At 37.1% G+C, this 24,431-nt stretch overlaps 1 protein-coding gene across 13 annotated transcripts in view; it reads right to left on the reverse strand.

The window, feature by feature from the left end:
* BIRC6 (baculoviral IAP repeat containing 6) overlaps positions 1-24,431 on the reverse strand; it is a 168,147-nt gene that overhangs the window by 35,938 nt on the left and 107,778 nt on the right. For all 13 annotated transcript variants that reach the window (XM_044453246.1, XM_044453079.1, XM_044452992.1 and 10 more), the window contains one exon: positions 24,180-24,348. In XM_044453246.1, coding sequence (XP_044309181.1) covers positions 24,180-24,348 — 169 coding nt within the window. The remainder of the gene's footprint in view (positions 1-24,179; positions 24,349-24,431) is intronic.

A 24,431-nucleotide genomic window follows, 5' to 3' on the forward strand; every position in this document is an offset into this window, starting at 1 on the left:
TGCATGATTTGATACTTGCTGTAAAGCTGACCTCTTCATTCTACTTACTGTTTAGCAGCCCTGTCCTCTGTCTCATTAGCTGCAATGGGCACTAGTGGCCACTGAATACATAAGGGCTATTGACAAAGTTTATTTTTAATTTGGAAAATAGCTTTCTAAAAAGCAATTTTTAATGACCTGAAGTTTATTATCCTGGTGGTGAAAATACTGTTTGAGAAGCGGTAATACCGCCTGGGAAAATGCTGAACTTACTGAACTTTTTACTAATAGGATTAAGCAAGAATTATGTCTTTCAGCTTCTGAACTGTTTTGTAAAACTATGTTTGGTCAAGATAGGTTGAGTAAACTTCTTGCTCAAAAGTATGCTACTTACTGATCTGAAGTTGGATATAGTCACATATACCAATTTGGTAAGTAACCTCACAGATGACTCATGTATTCTAAAATTAGGCATTCAACTTGTGCCAGAAACATGGAAAACTCTTCACTGTCTTCCTTTGCAACAATTTCAGATAAAGGCTGCCAGGTTTTACTACCATGAGTGTTTATCAGTATTGCTTGTGTGTGTCCCCTTCCATGAGAAAGCCCTAGCAGTTGCAATCCATTTAACCTGAAGGCATGAGAACACGTCCTCCTTTTTGACCTGGCTATCTGAATTATAGTGTGATGCTGTATAAAGGAAGGTAAAAGCCCTTTGGAATTTGCTTAAATATTCAGAACCTGTCCCAAATGAGCAAGCTTTGAATGCATTCACTTAATGACAATTTTAATAGTGAAAGCAAATCATCAACATTCATGGTCTGAAATCTACAATATTTAAATTAAAACATGATATATGAACATGATTATAGAGGTGGGCATTAGTAAGATGCTACCACTTGCTCCAACACCACTCAAAATTCAAGACTGTATGAATTATTTTACCTAATTTACCACCTGAATTATCTTACCTAAGTTGCCATACACAGAAAAGCAAAAGCAACAGAGGATGCCATTATCCTAGCTGAATGGCCCAACACCAGAGCATTGCGCTCCAGTCTGTCATTTGGTAGCCCACTTGTATGGTACTAACAAACAAGGAGGCAAACTACCATGAAGAAATAGGTAAGCCCTTCCTTTTCCTTCTATAACAAAGAAGAGCCTTAATGACTGTCAGAACTGGTCAGTCTACCTTTTGCAGATGCCAATGTTCTCTGAACATCAAGCACGTAGAATGCTGATTTCAAAAGCAATGCTGGAGATGAAAAAAAGGCTGGTGATACATGTCCTAATGCATGGGTCCTCAAATTACAGCCCACGGGCCGCATCCAGCCCACCATGCCCATTTATCTGGCCCGAGTCAGAGGTTTTGGACTTGCTGTGCGCATGTGCAGTGGCTTGCTTGCGGGGAGATCGTTTTGGACTCGCTTGGAAAAAATGATCTCCATGCGAGCAAGCCTCTGCCTCTCCGCGTGTGCCTGCCCCGCCGCATGCATCCCCAGCTCGCCTTGCCAAGACCCATGTGTGCGCATCCCCCTCACCCCCCCCCGGCCCCACCTTGGCAGCCCATGCCCACCACCGGCACCGTTCAACTGGCCCCCTGTTGAAAAAGTTTAAGGACCCCTGTCCTAATCCATATGGAAGCCTGAACAGTTTTTGGAAGGAAGGCAGTATTCTTATTCCAGTGAAAAAAATCACATAAAGAGGATCTGCTCTTAGGGCACAAAGTTCACTGGCTAGCTGACCTAATGTTACTTGCTAAAAGCAATGCCACCTTCCAAGTAAAGAGGTGAAGTTAAGATAGTCACCAAAGGTTCTGAGGGTTTTGATTTCAAGGCCATGAGCAAAACTAAGAGACTCCAATGTGGGATAAATACTCAGTTTGCAACTTCTTTAAGAAACTGCTTCACCAACAGATCAGAGATCAAGATCACTCCAATTCTTCCTCTATTAGCTAGAGTAACTGCTACATAGATGTGAAAAGCTGCAAATTTCAAACTTCCTTGAAAAAGGGAGAACAGAAACTGGAGGATTTGGGAAACCAAACACAAAGCAGGAACAAATGCATGAGCAGCTGTTGTTGTTTTATGCTGTCATCTTTGACTTATGGCGACCCCATGTAGGGAAGCTCTCCAAAATGTCCTATCCATGACAGCCCTGCTCAGTTCTTATAAATTCAAGGTTGTGTCTTCTATTATGGAATCAATCTAACTCATATTTGGTCTTCCAAAATATGAGCAGCTGGAAGAGTAAAAAAACCCCTTTCCACTTAAAAGTGCATGAAGTCCTTAATATATATTTTCCATGACAGGGTGAGTATGGCCAGATGCCTGTCTTCTGGGAGATAAGCACAGCTAGACATTGATGCAATCAATGATACTGTTATGTACTTTATAGAATGAACCAGGGTGAGTGCAGATTTCTAAGTGTTGACACAGAGGCCTCTTGCGTCCAAAAGGCTGATAGTAGTAGTAAACAGATTTCTTGTGAAAAATGTTCCTTCATTAGAGGCAAAAAGAAGTCAGTTGACAAGATAGCTGGCTGTCCTGACATGGAGGTATGCACAAACACGTTCCATACATGTTGTAAACACCATTGCAACAGTGGTTAAATTGAAAGAACACAGAACTAGAAGGCATCATGCTCTTTCATGAAACAAAGGTACTGTTGGCACTTGCTCTCAGTTGCAATGTGGAAGTAAGCATCTATGAGATTGGCAGTTGGAAACTAATCAGCCCTACAAAAGATGGGAAACCAGAGTTCAGTGTTGCCATCTGGAATTTCTTGGGAGTGATGCAGGAGTTGACTTCCTGGAGGTCTTAGATTGGCCAAAGATTTCCATTCATTTTAGGAACAGTGAAATAGTAGAAACAGAACCTGCTGTTCGTCAACTGACGTGCAATCTGTAGAAGAGCTCTGTTTTGTAGAAGTGAGCACATTTCCCACTATAGGATTTCCAGTGGAGCTGTGGATTGGACACCTGAAACAGGCAGGAGGTGCCAAAATTGATCTTGTAACTTCTTTTGACAATTGAAAGAACCTGAAAGTCCTGTATTATTGTATGGCCCAGTTGTGAAAGGGGACATATGAGTTCTGAAGCCAAAATTAGAAAGAAAGGGCCACGGGTCATCTTTCTGACAAAAGGACTGTGAACAAGAAAGAAGGGTTATCTTTTCTTTGAGGCAGAAGAAACAAAAGACTGGAATGCGTGATCATATTGCGGCTTCATTTGGAAGTACAGCAAGGACCGAGATCATCTGTGTGTAAGGACAGCATTCCAAGGTAGATACCTCAGACTCTGAATATAAACTGAAAGAAGAGGCAGGGTCAGAATTCTTAGCTGAATTACTTTTGATTTGTGAGCTTTACGTTAAGCTAAGTAACTGGTGAGAACCAGACCAATTCTGATTTGGGGAGGTGGTGTGGTGGAACATGGGAGGGATTATACCTGATCAGGCCTGGATACCAGATAAAGCAAGTTAGCCAATTAAGTAATGCCTGGCATTCCTACTGTCTGGTCCAAAGGCAACGCAAATTTCCCTGAAGCTGGAGCTAACTCTATTGCGGTGAGAAGGTAAGAAGGGGGATTCAGTTTGGGACCTGAGTAGTATACAAACCCTCAATTAGCTGGCTTATCAACTTGATGTAGAGGTTGTCAGTAAGCCTACTCTAACATAATACAAACATGTAGTTAGGGAAAAGGAGGGAAGTTGGGGTGGAGAGACCAGCTCTTGACACTCTGCTGGCAGAATAATGAAGGTGGCAGCAGTTGCTGCCCAAGTCTCATATTCCTTGCCATAGTTTTTATTTTTTTATACAGACTCCAAAGCATTGTATGTCGCTTCATTAAACATCCCTTCACCATTCAAAAGTTTGGCAATAGTGCTCTGGATACTGATTTGGGAGTGTCTACTGCCTCCAACACCATCTTCCGAAGTACCGCTTAAACGTAGTCTGCTCTGTTTTGTCTTGCCTGCTTTGGGAATGCCTGGCAGTGAAGACAAACATCCACTAAATGACCTTCATATAAGCAAAACAGGAAAAGCGAGTGGCTATCTGTTGGTGGGAGTTTTCCACTACATCCAACATACTTTCTAAAGGGTACCTTCAGGACCATACATTTGAGTCAGGTGCACAATGTCAATTAGATTACTGAAAATTTAAAGAATCATAAAGGTAACAAATAAAGAAAATTTAAAAGGGAAATACTTCACTCTATCTAGAAAAAGCATCCGTAATGATAGAAAGTTTTTCTCACAAGGCAACCAGTATAGCAGCTGAAAACAACCTAAGGAAATTCGCAGGGACCCTCTAGCGCCATATGCACTTGGACGGTTGGGGAAAGTTGCCACCAAAATTTTTCAGCTACAGAAGATTCCATGCAGGAGTAGCACCCACAAGTGTGATGCACAGAGACCATAACAAAACTGAGGGGCTTTAACCTCAGTTTAGCATGTTCAACTCTAGTTCTGAAGGAAACAAATCAGTATCATCTTAACCCTACTACAAAAAACAAAAATTTGCTGCAGAAACAACTTTTGTTTAAAAAAGTGTGTCAGCACAATTACATTCCAAATCTGAAGGAAATGAAAAGTTGGGTTAAAGCCACCCATTACCTAACACATATAGTAAAAATATTTATGGTCTTGTCCCTACATACTGACTTCCTAATTCACTGCAGGACTAACAATATGCTTCCTTTAATCTTTAATATTTATAGCAGTTTTTACAAATGTGTATTGAACTTGTCTCCTAGAATAGAAACATTACTTTAAACCAGGAATGGGGGACTATAGTCCACCCATATATTGTTAAACTGAAAGTTTCATCAGCCTAGCTAGCACATTCAGTGGTGGGGCTAATAGGAGTTACAGTCCAAATACATCTGGAGGATTGCACCATCCCCATCCCTGCTATAAACTATACATTGGAAGGGGGTTATCTAAACAACTATTCCATAGTTTTCCTTTAAGTTTCCAGGATACTCCAAACTAAGAATAACCAAGCCTAATGGGCCATTAAATAGATAATATCGAGCGGCTCTAAATTCTTTTTCCAAACCATTTAACATTCTAAGCATAGCTTAATTGGCTATAGATGAAAAAAAATCATTTTGTTACCACTGAGATGTGTGATGTTTCCTCATAGAAAAGCATGAACAGAACACATGCCACCATAATGGAAGACATTTACTGAGTATCATGCAGTATTACCTAGGTAGCTGAGACGTTCCTGTTCTACCAAGCTTTTAGTGTATTTTTAATCTTGTGCATTGTGGACTTATGTTTAGGTGATTCATTTTAGCTCCTTCTAATGATCCACAGAAGTCAAGTGATTATAGCAGTGTACCAAGTAATGCTTTTGATGAATCTGTTCACAGAAGAAATTACTATAAAAACCTGAAAGCAGTTTAGCAGAATGCCATACATTTTTATCAAGGTTCCTGCAGCTATAGCAAACTGTCAACGTCATCTCGAATACAAATACATGTTTTGCATGCATAATATGTTAGGTAAAAAGTGATTCTCAGTGACTCAAATGCCATAAGGCACACAATTCAGCAACAAAATTTCAAGTTCAGGTTTCACCACAAAAGCAAAACGTATGCTATGCAGTTTCTACTCAAAACAAAAACAAACAAACAAACAAACACCAAAATAAAGCAAAAACACCCAAATAGCATCTTTCTGGACCACTACATATGCAGTAATTTCAGCAATATTAAAACTACAAAATTCAAAGGTTAAGAACAATTCCTGATAACTAGCCTGAATTTCGCAGGTTCTTTTAACAGGATTTTCAAGAATCTTATTAGCATTTCAAAGGTTTGAAGAAGTAACTGTTGTAGCTGAAAAGATACTGCAGCTTTAATATTCAAATAAAACATCTAGTAACAGTCTTCTTTATGTACAAGTGATCTAATATATAGTATTTCAGAGACAAAATTTCTCAACAGAGATCAAACTTTTATTCATAATGTTTCTTAAAGCATTCACAATTGTAGACTTTCCTCATCTTTGGTTCCTCAGTGTACCTTTCCAAATATATGAGATATGAACACAATCTATGCTGGAGGCTATAGTGTCAGTTCCAAATATTTCATGCTCTACTGCCTTTTGCTTTTTCTATTTAAGCAACAACCAGAGGCAAGTTTCTTACAAAATGTCTAATTAACACTGTATGTTCTGTTGCTTCCAAAAGAAGAAATTGCCTGGAGAACTCTGTACAAGATAGGTAGGACATCATTTATCTAATAAAGAGGAAAAATCACTTCAGATGCTTTCATTCTTCACAGAGAGCCTTTGAGACACAAATGATACTTTAGCCCGATTTTAATACCAAAACATTGGTATTAAAAAGCAAGGTATGATTACTGTATTTTTGCAACTGTAACAAAGGAATTCCACATTATTTGACAAGGCTGCAATCACTATATATTTTAGAAGAAAGAAAAAGAATAAAGACCCTCCCCGCTTTTACTACACCTCTGCTACATTAAAGCATACATGGTACTATACCATACGATTATACAGGGACCAAAAACAAATATATAGTAGATACACAACCTTTCACTAATAAATACTGTAGCAGTAATTTCTGAGTCTGAAAATGGCTGCTGGATTCACCTTGTAGCACAAAAATTGAATTTGTTTTAAAGATTGTCACTGTAATATGACCAATCATGACCATTCATAAGCAGCACACAAAGTACTGGTGGAATGGTTTCCCCTTCTCACCCTGCAGCTTCCGTACATGGATAGTATTCATAAATTTGTAATATGTGGGCAGGGGGTTGAAAGGAGGGGGGAGCAGGGGGACGCCCACTACTGCAATACTAGATTTTGGTCCAAAAACAGGATCAAGGAATTCTGAGAATTTGTAATAATAGAAGGGGATATGTGTCTGTCCATCAACACCCTGGCACCAAAACTGTATCCTAAACAAGTGAAACTTGACATACCTACTAACAGAACTCAAGAACTGTGCACCTCTAGGTTAATCTATTTAAAAAAAAAAACATTTGTTTTACCCACACTGGGGGCAGACTATACAGTTTAAAGACAGAGAACAGGATGAGTGGTATGGTTTCTTATGTGCCCCTGTCTTCTTCCTGTGGGGCAGTCACTTAAGGGGAGGAGTGGACAGACCTCTCCCACAGGAGACTATAAAAAAGCACCATGGCTGAGGTGCCAATACACTACCTTCACAAAGGCAGGGTAGCCACAATATGTCCAACTCTCACAGCTCTGTATGTTTGCTTGAGGAATTTGCTGTATCAGACAAAAGACCATTCTATACAATGCAAAGCTGGGTCCATTCACTGGTAATTGTTTAATGCTGTAATTGCTGATGTAATGGTTTTTAAAATATTTTGTATAAACTGTCATGAGATTTTTAATGAATGATGGTATAGGGGGAAAAGATAAATACATAAATAATAAAGCAGGCCAGTTTGTCATTTGGGTCAATTCTAAGTCTTCCCGCCTCCCATCTAATTGAAGTAATAATATCTATGTTAGGGTTTCAAATTACACAAAAGGAAGACCTTCAAACACCATAGAAATTTCTTAATTTTTGCTTGCAATACAGACTACGTGACACGGCTAGTTGCTCTTGAACTGCCAAGCATTTGCCTTGCCACATTCTTCAGTGTCAAGGCTTACTGAATGTCCTGTTCTCTTAGCTACATTTTAGTGAACAATTTTCACAACGTTCCGTAGATTAATTCCTGCTGATCCTAGCTATCTGTAAGTATATCCAGGTCAACTCTTGCCTGAAGATATTAGCCCTGAAAGCCACACTGCTTGATTCCTGCACTTATCATACCTTCCCAATGCATGTGGTTACCCTCACCTTTCCGCCTAATTGCGCGTCGGCTTCTATTTTACCAGTTCCAATTCTTGTGCTTGCTTGTATGTTGACATAATGATAGACTAAGTCAGTGATATGTGAACAAACCACAGGGTCCAACTCCAGGGCTGCTGCAAAGGAGGAAGTCATTTGCAGCTAGCTGTGGTTTTTATTATACAAAACGCCAAACAAAATATGGTTCAATGTAGCCACTCTTCCCAACATGCTGCCCTCCAGATATTTTGGACTGCAACTGCCATTGGAATGCTGGGAGTTTGAGAGTATCAAGTTGGGGAAGGCTGGTTTAGGAAAACAAGTCAACTTTAAACCATAACTTCTAATGCCAGCCTCTTTCTCTAAATCACCTAATCAAGGTTCACAAAAAATGGCAAGCTGCAAATTAAAGCAAAACTTTCCAATCTCTTTTCTTATATTTGTGCTCTAGGAGAAGGAATAGTTACATACATGCACCAGAGCATCATGCATACAATGCTAAACTATGGTTTAGTGCAGGGGTCGGCAACCCGCGGCTCTGGAGCCGCACGTGGCTCTTCAATCCCCCTGCTGCAGCTCCGTCGCTCAAAACACGTGCAGGCACAGCTGCCTGATCTGCGACTGAGGCTCCGAGTTACAAAATAACAATAGGTGATGCTGAGGCATCCAGTCAGGAACGCCCCACTAGCTGCTTAAGTATATTGCTACATTCCTCTGCTATTGTGCAGGGAAAGAGTAGAGCAAGCTTCCTGCAGGCTCTCATATTACACAAAAAACTCCACTGCTGAAAAGATTCTCTTTGTCGAAATGTAATCTCCTTCCTCTGAATGATAAAAGCTGCGCTTGGGACCTGTCACAATTCACATCACTTGACTGTTTATCTGCTAATCAGTTACTAAACACACCTATGTCTGCGACTTCCCCCGGTAGGTCAACCATGGATAAATCGAAGAAAAGTTTTTGAAGAAAACCAAACGTTTAATGATATGTGGGTAGATTCATTTGCTTTTACTGCTGACAAACTTACGGGGTTTGCTGTTTAATGCATGCAGCCCTTTAGCACTGACTGACTCTTCACGAAGCTGTTCTCCTATTCAAAATATATGAAAGGAGTCCTACTAGTTAAAAACTGTTATTTTTAATCTTACATTATAAAAATAACAGTTTTTAGTGACTGAACAAGAGCTGCAGCTAAATCATAATGAAGATGTACATAGCATTAAGGTAAAAAAGGATATATGCAGTGTTATCTTCATTTTAGATGTCAAAAGGGTTTTGTGGCTCCCGGTGTTTTCTTTTGTGTGGGAAATGGGTCCAAATGACTCTTTGAATGTTGAAGGTTGCTGACCCCTGGTTTAGTGTTATGTCTGAAAGTGTCCCACACGTCTTTCAGTCCTGGAACGCTGAACTAGGAAAGCACTCAATCACTATATTTTTATAGTTATAGTCAATATAACTTTTAACACTTGCAATTTAGAACACAGCATTAATACTGTTGAGCAAACTGGAAATTGAAAATATGAACATTCCCACTACATTCCAGCTGAAAGGAACAACCAAAGCAGTTTTGAACAAGGTGTTTTGATTCCTTTCCATTTCCGGAAAGAAACCACATCCCTAAGTTCTCTTCTTAGGAAGATAGTAAATTGGGTTAAGGCAAAATGGAGCAGGCTTGATACATGAATAAATGAGTTTCTCTTCCCATTACTCCAATTTACCAACCAAATACAGTAATACTGCAGTTGTAGTATTTTGCCATTCATATGTATCCCTGTTTTGTTGCTATAAAGCATCCACTATATAGATTTAAAACTTATAGATTTAAAACTTGAGAGAACCTTGTAAAATATTTTTAAAATGTGATAATATAAATATTATAAAAAGATAGAAAACACTTTGTGGTACAAATTTGGAAATATTTATTCTACCAATTTTGCCATTATATCCAATTATAGAATTAGAAGGATTCCCAGAAAACTGAAAGTTTGGGGAAAGTATTGAAGACTAAACAAATTATCAAGTTAAAAGATTGATTAGAGAAAATGAATAAGGAAAAGATAAAGGTGGTATCAAGGGAAAAGTTAACTTGGTTTAATCTGATTCAGTTAGAACAGTGGACTGAAGATTGGTTAAAGAAAATGGATGCAGAGATTATACTAAATTTGAAGATATGAAAGTACAAAAAAGAATAAGCAAGATAATAATGAAAGGAATAATAAGCAAAATTTATAAGATATTACTAGAAGTGGAAGATCAATATGATCCTCTTAAAGTGTCATGGGAAACAGATTTAAGAAGAATGGGAAAATATATGAGATAAGAGAATATTAAATTCTATGTTGGCAAGAATAAAAGAAAATTTATATAAACTAGTATGGAAATGGTACCTAACACCAGTAAAATTGAATTATATGGACTAAATATTCTAATATATGTTGGAGGTGTACATATTTCCACATGTGGTGGGAATGTGAACCTATGATGAAATTTTGGAAAGCATTTTTTAAAGAAATTAGTAAAAACTGAATTTAAATATTGAAGGGAATCCTGGAACTGCATTATCATAAATATTTGATAAAGAATAATGGGGTTGGAATATTAAATAATTAATAACAAATGTACTGACAGCTGCTAGATTAATGATAGCAAATAATTGGAAAGTACAATATTATTATCAATTAAGTGATCAGTATAGACACATTTGGAATACAGCTATTAATGATAGGTTAACTTATGATGTTAAAGTGAAAAAAGGTTTGATAATTATTCTTATGATAATCATTCTGATGATATTTGGGGACTGTATTAACAAAAGGGAAGGGCTCTGAACCTTCACAAGATTCAATGCACTTTTGGAAGGGGGATGGGTCCTCCTGAAAAAGCAAATTATTTAACATGTAACCAAAGGTCAGAGTTAAGGGATGCACTGTTTTTGCTATTGCATAGTTTTAATTGTTTTGAAGTATTTCCCCCTTTCTTACTTGTATTGTACACTATTCTTGTATATATTAAGAAATGTATTGTTTTTGCTTATTAATTGATTTAACAATGGTAATAAAATAGAAAACAAGAAAATCCTTCCCATTCCCCCACCTACTGAAACTCATTCAGCAATTCCTCAGGTTACAGTGATTCTATGAGTCAGTGCCCACACTTTCAAACAACCGAAAGGCCTTTAAATCTTTTTAAAGCCAAGATTCTTAGGAAACTAAATTCTATGGCCACTATCACATTCTGTACTCCCATGGAACTATCATCACAGCCATGCTTATAGGAATTTGTGTCATGAATCCTTTGCATTACAACTTTTAATACTGCTCTTCCTGTTTATCTAAATCTTTCTTTGGAATAGCGGCAAAAAAACCCTGTCCAAATTCTCTGCAGTAAAGCACAATAGGATCAGCTATGAATTACTATGACCAAATTATTGACAAGTTGTTATGTAGGGAGATACATAGGCAAGAGGATTGTAATTATTTGTCTTTCATGAGTGGCTGTCTGGAGAGATTTAAGATGAGCAATCATAGTGCAAAAAATAACCTGTAAGAATAACTACTGTTTTATTTATGCCTTCATTGTTTCTTGCTGGATTTTCTAGAGACTCAGTTAAGATAGCATAAGACTCTGCTTTAACTAGCTAATAAGAAATTTAATCATGGATGTAGAGGTATCACAGCCTAAAAGTTTACAGCTTCAAATAATGCCATTTGTTATCAAGCCAAATTCCAATAGTTTATTTTTCATCTACAGAGCAAATCAAGAAAAATAACATATTTTAAATAATTTAATAAAATAGCTTGTCTGATATACATTTCGAATCCTTGTAAGTTATTTGTCCACACTTTTCTTTCAATTTACATGCTGGATTCAAAGAGTCTGTGAACTATTTCCTTCTTTAATCAAATCTTCAGAATGAAAAAACCAACAGTTTCACATCGACTCAGGTTATTTTATAAGTTCCAATAGAACGTGAGATGTTTCTTTAATATGCTTTAATCTCATTAACATATTTAATGCAAGATATACTTGCACATGACTTAACAAAATCCTTTACATTGTTATATATGTTAAATACAATATTGCCTAACAATATAAAATATCTGATTTCATCATTCAAGTTAAATAATTGCAACTTGAAATACATATTCCTTTCAAGTCGCAATATGTTAATACCACTGGAGACATGTTCTTTCAGAAAGGGCCAAGGTAAGTGTCAAGAAAAAACATTATTTATTTAGCCAGAAGGAGCTGCAGTGAGCCTTATGCTCTTGCTCTATTTCCCTCCAAAGGAAAGAAGGAGGGAAGCATTTGCTTGTTTTTGATTAACTGCAGCTTACTGTTTTATCTTAATCTGTGGTTAAGATTAACTATGGCTTATTTTTAAAGAGCCAATCTCAAGCCATGGGTTATGAAGCAGGCTTGTTTTACTGCAGTTTTGACTAACCACTGTTTAAGTCTTGGATGAAATGCTGTAAAACAGAAAGAAAGCTGAAAGCTTCCAGTCCTGGGGCCATGGTGGAAGAGGAGAGCATGGAAGTCATAGTGAAGGCTTTCCTATCACAATCTGCCATGGTTAATTGCAATTGCCTATCCAGAATGATTTCTACTTAAGCAAAATTATAGGACAAACATCACGGCAAGAATGGTCTGCTAAATATCAAAGTTATACTGCCATCTAAGTATGAACTCTACATAAAAAGAGTGCCAGCACAAATACTTAACATGGAAGCATTCCTCAAAACATTTTGTTTATGTATGGTATAAAGAACATTATGCTGAACAATTTTGTTTTTCTTAATACTGATATATTCAAAGAGCCAACTTAGCTCCTACAGAATTACTGCAGAGTGATTTTTACATACTCCTGAAGACATTTCATCCGGATAGCAAAAGAGTCAAAGACTACAACTCAAGTTATTTAAGAATTAACCACCTTGAGTTGATAAATGCTGTTTTACTGTTTGTTTGTAAACAATTGATGCATTTAGCTTTCATGGTTACATTCTACAGTAAAACATAAGATGTCATCTCTAATCTTTCGAATGTCATCAATTAAAGAAGGTCACAGTGATTAAACTTCATCAATCTGTATTGGCTATATAGCTGCTATACATTACATGATTTCATTGCTCAGAAACTATATATGCACTTTTAAATCAGAAAGCTGTTATATGTTCCTAAGCATCATTAGCACCTGCTTTTAGCAGCTTAGAAAGACGTATAATGAACAGCCATGCCTTCTTAGTTGCAACATTATTGCTTTAGGAAAGATATTTGCCTCACAAAAAGAAAAAGGAAAAACTGAAATAGTTTATATTTGACAGAAGAACTTTGAAAAACAAAAGCAGTGCACACATATGCTCTGTGAAGTTTAGTGTTAAATTGTATCTGAACCTCTGAAATGACACACTTGTAGCCATCACCAGTTTAGCTTTTTTAGTCCATAAGTGAGCACCATGCATATAGCATGTAATTTATCTGAGGAACTACAAGCTGCTGTTGAAGTTAACTGAACTAAGTAGACATGGCAGAATCCAAGGGGTGCTTATGTCTCTACTGATTTTCTTATGCTTCATTGATTTTGATGTGCGAATGGTACCCACCACTTGAAAAGAGATCTTGAAAAGAGAGCTTCCAGGACTTTCAAATAGTGCTTCCAAATGAGAGTAGACCCTCCTTTTTGGAAGGAAGAAGGTTGGGGAAGCCTATATAAGGGAGCTCCTCCAACCTTCCTCCTTCCACAAATGAACATTTTTTTTTTCTCATTCAAGGCTTTATCTTACCAAGCACTAACTCTCCAAGCAATCGATCCTGCTTGTGTAATAGAATCAGGGGGCCCAGTGTTTATGGAAGGGAATTGGCGACAGCATATGTGCCCCACTGGACTTTGCCTATAACAGGTATTTCTTCTTCTTCTTCTTCTTCCTATTATTATTATTATATTGCACTTACATCCTAGCTTTTCCCTCTTGTGAGGAACCCAAGGTGGTTTACCTCAGCATTCCCCAACTTTGTGCCTTCCAGACAGGTTTGGACTACAATACCCAGAATTCCTAGTTAATGGCCCTGCTGGATGGGAATTCTGGAGGTTGTGGTCCAAATGCCTCTGCAGGCTACCAGGTTGGGGAAGGCTGGCTTATCTAGTTCCAGTTTATTTTATTTTATTTATTTATTTAGAAAATTTCTATGCTGCCCCATTCGCCGAAGCCTCAGGGCGGCTTACAAATAAATAAATAATAAATAACTTAGTAAATAAGTTTATTCTCAGAGCAACAACCCTATGAGTGACTGGCCCACAGTCACCCAATGAGCTTCATGGCTGAGAACGAACTAGAGCCCAGATCTCCCATAAGCCCAGTCAATTACTCTGGCCACCATACCACAGAATGGAAAACATTTAAACAATTTTGAATCTGGATAATGACAGTGAGGGGAGGGGAGGTATTGTTACCTAAGAATAAGAGTCATTAAAAGATGGGGAAAGGCTGTAGCTCAGTGGCAGAACGGCTGGTTTACATGAAGAAAGCCCCAGGTTCAACTCCAGGCATCCAGAGAGGGCTAGGAAAGGACCCTGCCTGAAACCCTGGAGGCCTATAGCTGGTGTCAACCAAAAGTCCAACTCAGTATAAGGTAACTTTCTATGTTCCTAAGAATTAATAATAAATTAAAATGGATCAAGGACAGAGACATTTAGGTCTAGCAATTCTCATTTTATATGAGTAGCCTGAGGTTTAAGAACATAAGAAGTTGTCTTGAGGTGTCACACCAATGATCCATCTAGCCCAGTACTGTCAACACTGACTGGCAACAGCTCTGCTGTGCCTGGAGATGTCAGGAATTGAACCTAGGATCTTGTACATGACAAATATGTGTTCTCTTACTGAGCTGCACTCTTTTGTACTCCAGCATCTATGAGAGAATAGAATGAGGAATGCTATTTATTCAAATTAAGAAGTTAAATATTATTTCCAGCCTACATATCTGACAATTGTTAGTGATATTTTACATACAGTTAAATTGTATGTACTTATCAAAATTTTAGTTTATTTTAAAGGCACTGTTATATAAAATTAGTCATCTACAGATCAAAATCTTGGACCATTATTTCAGAATTAAACCCAAAAATCCATCACCTTTCTTAGAAAAAAGCAGTAGAATGTATGATATAAAGCCATGTAAAGATCAACACATGTCTTCTTTCTCTCCAAATTACTTCAAAGCATGAAAATAGCTTATTAAGATACTTCTGGCTAAGCTAAGTAAATATTGAGCATTTTAGTAATATATCTAATATGCTGCTTTACTTCAGGCAAGGCCATACAGTTATAGTACTTCAGATTTAGAGTATATTCCCATTTTATTATATACTTCATTACCTACCAGATTTAAAACTGTAATGCTTTTTTGTCTGTGTATTCTGTTTGAGGCTTTTAAGGCCTCCAAAAGGATAATTAAAAAAAACACAGTATTTACTCGGAAGAGTCTCTTCAATAAAAAGGCTAAAAGAAAGAACACATCTGTAGATAAAAGAAGGCAGCTATACACCACACAAACAGTGCATGCAAGCAACAACAATTTCCATCCAACAGAATCCTTTACCTAACAGTTAATGTATAATAAAATATTTTTCAGTGTCAGCCTCTTACAAAAGGAACGATAATCCCTCAGTTTTACCTGAACATGTGTTGGACACACATCTGGCATACCAGCCTGCAGAAACACAGATCTCTAATTCATGCACTGAAGGATTTCAAATGATTTCTTCCTAACATGAAAGATCAGGAGCATTTCCTTTCTAACTACATTATCTTGATGACATTCACACTGACCTGTATTCTTCAGATGGAGAACAGGAGGGGAATGAATAGCTAGTAAACAGGCAATTCCACCCTGAAAAAAAAATCCTACCAAAAGCTGAATGAATAGGGACTCAAAACAAAAATAAAGAGCAACCCTATTTCAGCTCAAATTCCTTAGTGTCACTATTTGTAACAATGCACTTTGTCAGAAAATCCCAAACAGTTAACTTGATTTAATTCTACTCAGCACACTTTTCACAGTTGTTGCTGGATTAAAATGTGCCTGGCCTGACAATGAAACAGCAAAACCATTGCACATTGTTATGCAACACGCTGTCTGCAAGGGTGACTTGTAGCTTGTTCTTTATTCAGCAAGTGCCAACTGCATGTTTAATCAATGTCACCACTCACTACAGTATGCAACCGAAGCCACTGTCATTCCACTCCTCAGATCTGACTGGCTGCTAAGTTATGCAACGCTCCTAAGAATGCCTTGGAATTATTTGTCAGATGCTTTGAATGCAGGTGTGTAACACTTCTAACCCTAGAGCAAACAAAAAAACTTTGTTCCTTCTGGACAAAAACGTAAACAGGCTAGTTCAATATCATCTGCTGCATTTGGATTTACAATTCAGCAACATGAGAGAAACATCTTCAGAGAGTTAGCAAGATCGAGAGCATGCTAAACAACATACCAGTGGAATGTATCGGGAAACAGCTACATATATAGGACAAGAAGTGAGAGATTAAATTTTAACTGGAAGCCTCAGTGGCATTTTCACTGTCTCATCTTATGGAAGGATTCAAGATTTAAAAAGGGAACAAACATACAACCTGGATATGCAGAGCAGGGGTTTCTTGCTTAATACCACATCGTCTCAGTGGATAACCGAAATAAGGCCTGCCTTTCTTGGAAGATTTTGTAACGTTATTGCATCCACAGCTTAATTTATCAAGAAATTGTTCATGCATGCATACAATTTCTGCTCTGAGTGAAAAATAACAGCCCTCCATGAAGATAAGGCTGTTTCTCCACTGCAGTGAGGAGTAAGCAGCATGTCTGATGAGATTTTATTCCTGATGCAATGTAGGGTAAGAGAGGCTTTTTAAAAATTCTATATAGCAATTAGTATATTAATTTTGATTGCTACCAGCACTTTACTTTTAAATCTAATGATAAAAAATAAAATGAGACTTCTGAGGTGGGAAGACTGTTACATGCAATGTCTTTCTGAATATTAAATGTGTAAACCAGCACAACTGTTAGGCATTAAATTCTGATTAGACTGACAACAGATTTTCTCAACAGCACTGTTTAAATATGACAGACAGCAAATCTCAGCTCAGATCAATTGCTTACATACCAAAACACTGTAACATTATAAGCTGAAGTATGCAGCAAAAGCTGCCTTCAGCCTGTTTCAACACCATGAAACAACAACAAAATTGCTGGATGGGTGATTACACACAAGACATACACACAGAATAACATACACGCAATACAGCACATTCTGTCATAACACTACATGAATATTTCTGTACGATTCACTTTTTTTTTCTTTCAGGGCTGCATGCATTTAATAATTTCTTATGCAAATACACAATAGCAAGAATGTAACAGTGTAAAGCTTACTAGCCTATTGTTCCATATGGAAGATTAAGTGCATGTATTAATATTGCTACAGAACGAACATTTGCACTTGATATGGTCATAAACCTATGTAAACACCTGGGTATTTCTCATACAGCTACTGGGCTACCAGAGAAAGCAGTCTATATCGAATTTGTTTTAATACAGGAAACAGAGGTATTTATTTTAAAGCAAAATAGATGCAGATTCTGAAAACCCTTGTAATTACCATTTTAAAAATTCGGAGTGGAGTGGACTAAGTCATAAAAATGAAGTGTTATAAGGTAAGAGTACACACAAACACGTGTGGTAATGATGAGGGAGTAAGGGGACCCTACTCCACACAAAGTTAGTAATTTGTTCTCCTCCTTTCTAGCCAGCAGTCAGAATACTGGTGAAGATCTTTGCAGAAAAAATGAGGAGCTCTGCCATCACAACACTAGAAGATGTAAAAAGGCGAGAAGAAAGTGAGGAAAAAGAGGAATCTATTTTAGCTCTGTTGGGAATAATTGGAACAGTGCTTAATTTATTTGTAATTGTTTTTGTGTACATCTACACAACACTTTGACGGATTTCTATCATCTTGAACAGCACATTGTGCTAAAAGACCAGCAGTGACAAGTAGGCTTGGTGAACACTACCCAACAGGAAACAGAGCCTCAAAATATCAAACACATTCCAGAGAGAAGTGCCTAATTAGAGGCATAGCACCAGTGACCATAAACTACATCTGTGAACTGAGTTAAGACTATTAAAATGTGTAAATGAAAAGAGAAATATTCAACTTCTCACTGATGACTGTGAAGCTCACCACTGGAAATACATACGGTGTTCTTCTGCCAATGAATATGCAAGTTATTAATTTAAGCAGGTTAAAAAACAAAAGATAATGGTGCCATAAGGTCTTCTTATGTTTTATTTACTTGAGCCAATTATGCTTTTGGATTTGTGACTATGTACCTCTGTGTAGGTGACAACCAGGTTGGAAAGGAGTCTAGTTCATTTTTAAACTACCACTATGTACTAAAATTTACACAAATGTATACAACGTATAGAAAGAAGAGCACTGTTAAGTACTGTATTATGAGTAAATAAAATTTTAATTGACTGCCTTCCACAACACTTTTAATTCTCATACTGCAGACATTTGAGTCAGATATTTTTGACTTTAGGCATCAAATTTCATCTTTGCTTGCAAAATATACTCTATACAAAAATACTATTTTAAAATATGAGTACTAAAAATGAAGTTTTCACACCTTATAAGGGTTTTAGTACATTTTTGCAAAGTATTCTTTCAGTGACAACCTCCATAAATAAGGATGCTTCCTAGTTTGAGGTGAACAAAACATTCAGAATCATCTATGAAATGCATTCAACTAAGTTCAGGAAAAAAACATATCAAGGTTAATTAGCTTTGAGCCACATGTGAAAAAACAAACCAGAGACTTCTCAACTATATTGGCATTATTCCTGCTCTAAATTATATATTGTCCATGTCCTGGATTCTGCAGGGATCTTTCACATACTTATTAATCTAAGGTTCTACAGATCTAAAGGATGAAATCCTGTGCTATGATAATTCATGCTGCAATCCAGTTTACACATATTTGGGAATAAACCACAATGAAACCAATGAGAAACATGTATAGGAATCTGCTGTCAGATAGCTATTATTTCCAATAGTAAAGGTAAACGTACATAAAGATCCAGTTTTCTTCCACAATCCACTTGCAAACCAAGCCTGCCATCCTGTCCCTTGCCTGTAGCTTTTTCAAAAAAGACTTATAGTACAGAAACAAAAGCTCCATGCTTCTATTTCAGATGATTAAAAACAAAAATGTACAATTTGAATAATCTTTGAAAAAATGAATTCAGTGCTTTTCAAAAAGAATATTAGAGAAGAGTATAATATAGAAGTGTAATAAAGCAGTTATCCTTTCTGTTATTTAATCTTGTACGTAACACTTATTAAATCATAAGGTAAGTCCCTTAATAGATAAGGACATGAGGCCCAGAAATAGGGGAAAAGAACCAAGACCTCCCTGATTCAAATCCAATTCTTTATCCAACAGAAACATTGACTACATCTAAACTAATGCCTGAGAGTTTAGCTAAACACTCAGAGATATAAAAAGCATATTCGGAAATGCAGGAGCTTTAGTTTCTTGGCATGCGAGATGGGCCCATATTTGGCACTACGAGGAAAAAGCCTATGAAAGGCGTGAAATCAGTAAGAAGGTATTTTTGTTCATAATCAGTGATTTTATGGACTTCTACTGTTTTGTGAAATTCTTTCTTTTGTCTCATACATCACTTCGGCAAGATTCCAGTTTTAAAGGCTGGAGTAGGTAAGGAAATAAGAATGGAATACAGTTAATCATGCTGAAATAAATGAAAAATTGAAACTTAGGGAAGTACATGAAAGCTGTGTTTTGGAAGTGAAAATGAACAAATAACACTTATACAAGGCAAGGAAAAATACTATTTGAAAATAATATGACAGGAAGAAAGTGTTTACACTTTAAGTATTTTACACAAATATTGAGATGTAAAAGAAAGTCAGTAGAGGAAGACATTGTTGATGACTGTATGTGTCTTTTAAATGAAGGCAATTAGGTTCAATGGAACTCCTTTTTAGAAAGATAAATAAAAGTTTTCTTTTAAAACTAGAGATATCCTTTCACCTAATTAACCTTTTGACCTACTGTTTATGAAGATGTTAACTTTTTATGAAGATGTTAAATTTTTCCTCAAGATTTCATTGGTCAACAGTGATGGTAAACATCATTTATAATAAATGAAACATACTCAAGCTTCTGCAAAAATAACTTCTATGGAAAAGAAGAGTGAGTGGGGTATGAAGTTGCCACTACAGAGGATAGCTACCTACCATATTTCTGAAAGGAAAGGTACTCACATCACAGCAACTTGCAATAACCTCAAGATTTGGCATAGCACACATAGGAGGAGATGCTTTCATGTATTCAAGCCTAGACTATTTGGAGCTTTAAAACCAGTGCACTGACTTGAGTAAAAGAAAAACTAATGGGTAGCTAATTTTGATTAGATTTAAATTGTGAATGAAATGTTATGCTTTGTATAACAATTGTGAAATAATTATATTACAGTGCAGTGCAATGCATTGCACTGCACTGTATCATATTACATTCTTTACTTCAAATGCAATAAGCTAATAACAGATCTTTCCTTCAGTTAATAAACTCCAGTATTATGAAGTGTACTGCCCAATGGTACATTATATTTCCTAAGAAACTAAAGCCTATGTGTCAATGGCAAAGCAGAACTGGCAGGGTTTTTGTTTTTGTTTTGTTTTTTTGCAAAAACGGATGTTAAATTCAAGTGTTTGACTGACTCAATTCTATATTCCACAATTTTCACTGTGTTCCAGTTTCAGCATTTTTGTATGTATCAACTCCAGGCAGCAATAAACTACACAGCACACACTTTTCCTCCCTCCTTGTTTAAGAGAAATCAAGATTATAGGAAAAAGTTAACAAACCTTCCAAGTACACAAAACAAGAGGTTGTTTCAGCAAGATGAGAAGTAAATTACCTGCACCACATTTTTAAGTTGAATGAGTGACTCTAAGCAATAGAATATATTTAGTGAACATGAAAAAATCATAATCGAAGGGCTTAGTATCATGAGCTAATTCAAAATACATGTATTGGTATGTCTTTCAGAACAGTCACAATGCAGAATTTAATAGATTAATCAGTGGGCCTGGGCTATCATGTAACTTAGGTAGGCATTTAGAAGTTACTACTGCAGTATTGATGCCATCTACAGATCAAAAACATCAATTAATTTTCAGTGAAAAGCAACTGCATTACTTATTTTGAACTGTATGTGGCAAGTTTCTGCAGTATTGGCTTTAGATTTAACAATTTTAAATGCATCTGGATTTTCTCCCTAGTCAATTTTCACTTTAAAATTCAGTTTTACTAAAGATTTGGATCTAATTTTACTTATCTGATAATATAACAGATGTACAGCATGCTTGCAAATAATGTATGGTGGGTTTGTAATATGTAAATTCCATGTATTACACAAATGAATTAAAATTTGTTAAACAAGTATTACATTTGTGTAAATGTAATAAGTTAACAGATGAACCTGTTAATATTTAGGAACTTAATTAGCTGAAATAGCTTTTTTAAGATGGTAACTTTAAAAGCACTAAATACGTCAAATCTAAAACAGGACGTTTGGTTTTGCTTCCTCAAGAGATGCTTTCACACTGGACAGTGACTTTGGCTTGGCTGATTCAAAAAATGATGGAACAGCTACAAACCAGGATGAAGGGTAAAGACAGAATCAGCCTCTTGCACTCTTTTCTTCCCCCTTATTTTTTAATTTCAGTAAATAGGCTGATCGTTGCTGATTAAATCTTGCCTTTGTTTCTAAAAGCAGGCTGTCATAAGAAGCTGATGCCTGTATTTCCAGACATGCATCCCTGAGAGTCATTATGATGAAGTGGCTAGTGTGTTGCACTTGGACTAGTGTAACTTAGGCACTATGAACTCTCTGCTGTGATACCTACATTGCATTTGGTAGGCTTGCTTTGTCCCCGTATTTGATAATGGGGGTGTTGGTGCCTTTGCTCTGATACCCTTGCCTTATATTGTTGGTGGCAAAGAGGAAGGCACAAGCCTACCATCTCTCTAGTGGCTTCAGGAGGTACACCCAACCTGCCTGGAGAGGGACAGTTTCCCTGCTAGGCTTATACTAGCTTCCAAGGCCTACCTGGCCATGGTATAACCAGGCTTCTGCTATGCAGCTTGGTTAGAGTAATGCTATGTAATCTGCTGTCTTTACATGGAAAGACTCAAGAGAACAAGCTCAGGAAGATCTTTTGTTGCACATGGACTGCAGGCCTCCTGGAACAGGTAGGATGGTGCTGCAAAGGGCCTACCTAGTGTAGGTAGAGAACCATGATAATTTTGAAGCTCTCCTGCCCAAGAGTAGTTGCAGTAAATACCATGGATGGAGGAGCATAAATGGGGATACTCTTACCCCTCAGTCAAAATGGCAGAAATCACTTGCAGCCATGAGATCTGTTCCTGTTCCTAATTAGGCTTTATCAGTGAGGATTAGAAGTGAGGGATGGCAGGAAAGAAAGGACCAAAAATAAAATGAACAAAATCCTTTTAGCAAGGGAACTGTGGGAAGGAAAGAATGACTGAACTCCACAATGCTCAGCCAAGTTCTTCTGAGCCAACTGTATACATGGACAATTTGGGAGAGGCAGGATAGCCCGTCTTCCTTGAAAGGACTGAATTGACTGGACCCTTCTTTCCAGTCAAAAAGCAATAGTGCTTCTTTTTTTCTTGTTCTAGTCCTTTTTCTAGCAGTGATTTAGCTAGAAATCATAAAAGGGAGGACTTCTGTAAAAACGTTTTGGAAAGCACAACACTGGGAGCAGGATAATGTGATATTATTCAACAGCATTTTTGTCAGCATTAATAAGCCCAAAGTCTGCCTAACATCTGCCCTAAACTGCTCATCATAATGCTGAAAATGATATAATCTTTGTTTCTTTTCCTCTCCTGATAGTTTCAGGTATAAGAATATACAAGGAAGTAGTACCAAGGGAAAAGAGAATGAGTATAAGCCTTGCAAGTCCCATATCTCACAATGCTGAAATGTCTGAATATCTCTTTTTTTCCCTCATAGGCAATATGCAGAAATTATTCCCACTGTGAGGAGGGGAGGGAGAAACTTATGAGAGTTCTAAAGAAGCTCAAGGCAATCATACATGTTGTTCACCACCAATACCGACATAGCCAAAAGTTCAACTTATGCACTGTGAATAAGCCAAAGTACTCAGCAGAAAGATCAGGTCAAACTAAGTCACCTAATTATACTGTGTAGAACCCACCATAGTACAAGAACTCAGGGTTCTTCTATAATCCTGAGAAAACAAATCCTGAGTTTGAATTGAACTAGATATAGATAGGGCAGACCACTACTTGCACAACAGGTTTCTTTCTTTCTTCCAGTTTCCTACACTGTGTTTGACTGTGAACACACCTTCCTGGAATTTTTCTGTTTCTATATTTTTCAGTTCTTACGTGTTTACAAAAACCTTAACTCGACAGAAGAGTTGATTTCATAGTGCATTGCAACACACATTCTATTTCTAACTTAAAATATTTTAAGGAAAAATACTCATACACTATTGACATACAGAAACAGAGTAAGTCAGAAGGGGTCTCCCAGGCCATACAGTCTGACCCCCAGCTCCAGCCGGGTCCATTCATGACATATGCACATATTGGGCCCATTCCATTATGAAGGCTCTTGAATTCTATAAGCCTTCAACTGCCACATGTTCCAAGCACCCATCACTGATTTAGATTGTAAACCTGCTTTGTAATTGATCTTGAATTCATTTGCAACCTAAACACCTTGCTTCACTGATCCCTGTTAATCATAATAATCACCAAATCCATACATACGGACTTCAGTTCCTACTTGGTCTGCACATGCCCATACCAACTGGCAAAGCAACAATTTATTGGCATGACAGGCCGAAGTACAGAAGTACTTGCTGCTACAACTATCATGTAATGTTGCTGGAAGTTTTAGTACATACCACTGCACCACCTAATATTTATATTATATGCAATTTGTACAGGTATGCAGTTATTTTATATAAGAATGAAAAAGCAAGAAATACACATTTTTCAGCATCAAAAATCTAGCAGCTCAATGTTTGCTTGTTTTCAAGTCAATGATGATCAGCTAGCTCCAAGCTACTTATTTCTCACATCTTTTACATAAAAACTTCAAATGCTCTAAATGAATTAGATATTCTTTCAAGCACCATTTATAAAAACATACTATTCATAAACTGGATTGGAACATGCCATTTTAAAAAGCAAGAAACAGCACACTACCTGAATCATTGCGGAGATAAGATGACATTGCGGGAATAAGACATGATTGACTAAGTAGCTCTAGTAGAACTGACGGGAGGGCATTGCTGTTTTGTCCTCTGCTTTCATGACTGGTCTGGGCATCATTGTTTGATGTGCTCCCTGCAGGATTTATGTAGCTAGCCAAAACCTGAAAGTTTTAAAATATCAAGAGTAAATATTAGATTAATAATTATAGAAAAAGCCAAATTTCAGGGAATGTAAAATTTGTCC

This window comes from Varanus komodoensis, unplaced genomic scaffold (genome assembly GCF_004798865.1).
Source record: "Varanus komodoensis strain SLA01 unplaced genomic scaffold, ASM479886v1 scaffold1, whole genome shotgun sequence".
NCBI classification, from domain to species: domain Eukaryota; kingdom Metazoa; phylum Chordata; class Lepidosauria; order Squamata; family Varanidae; genus Varanus; species Varanus komodoensis.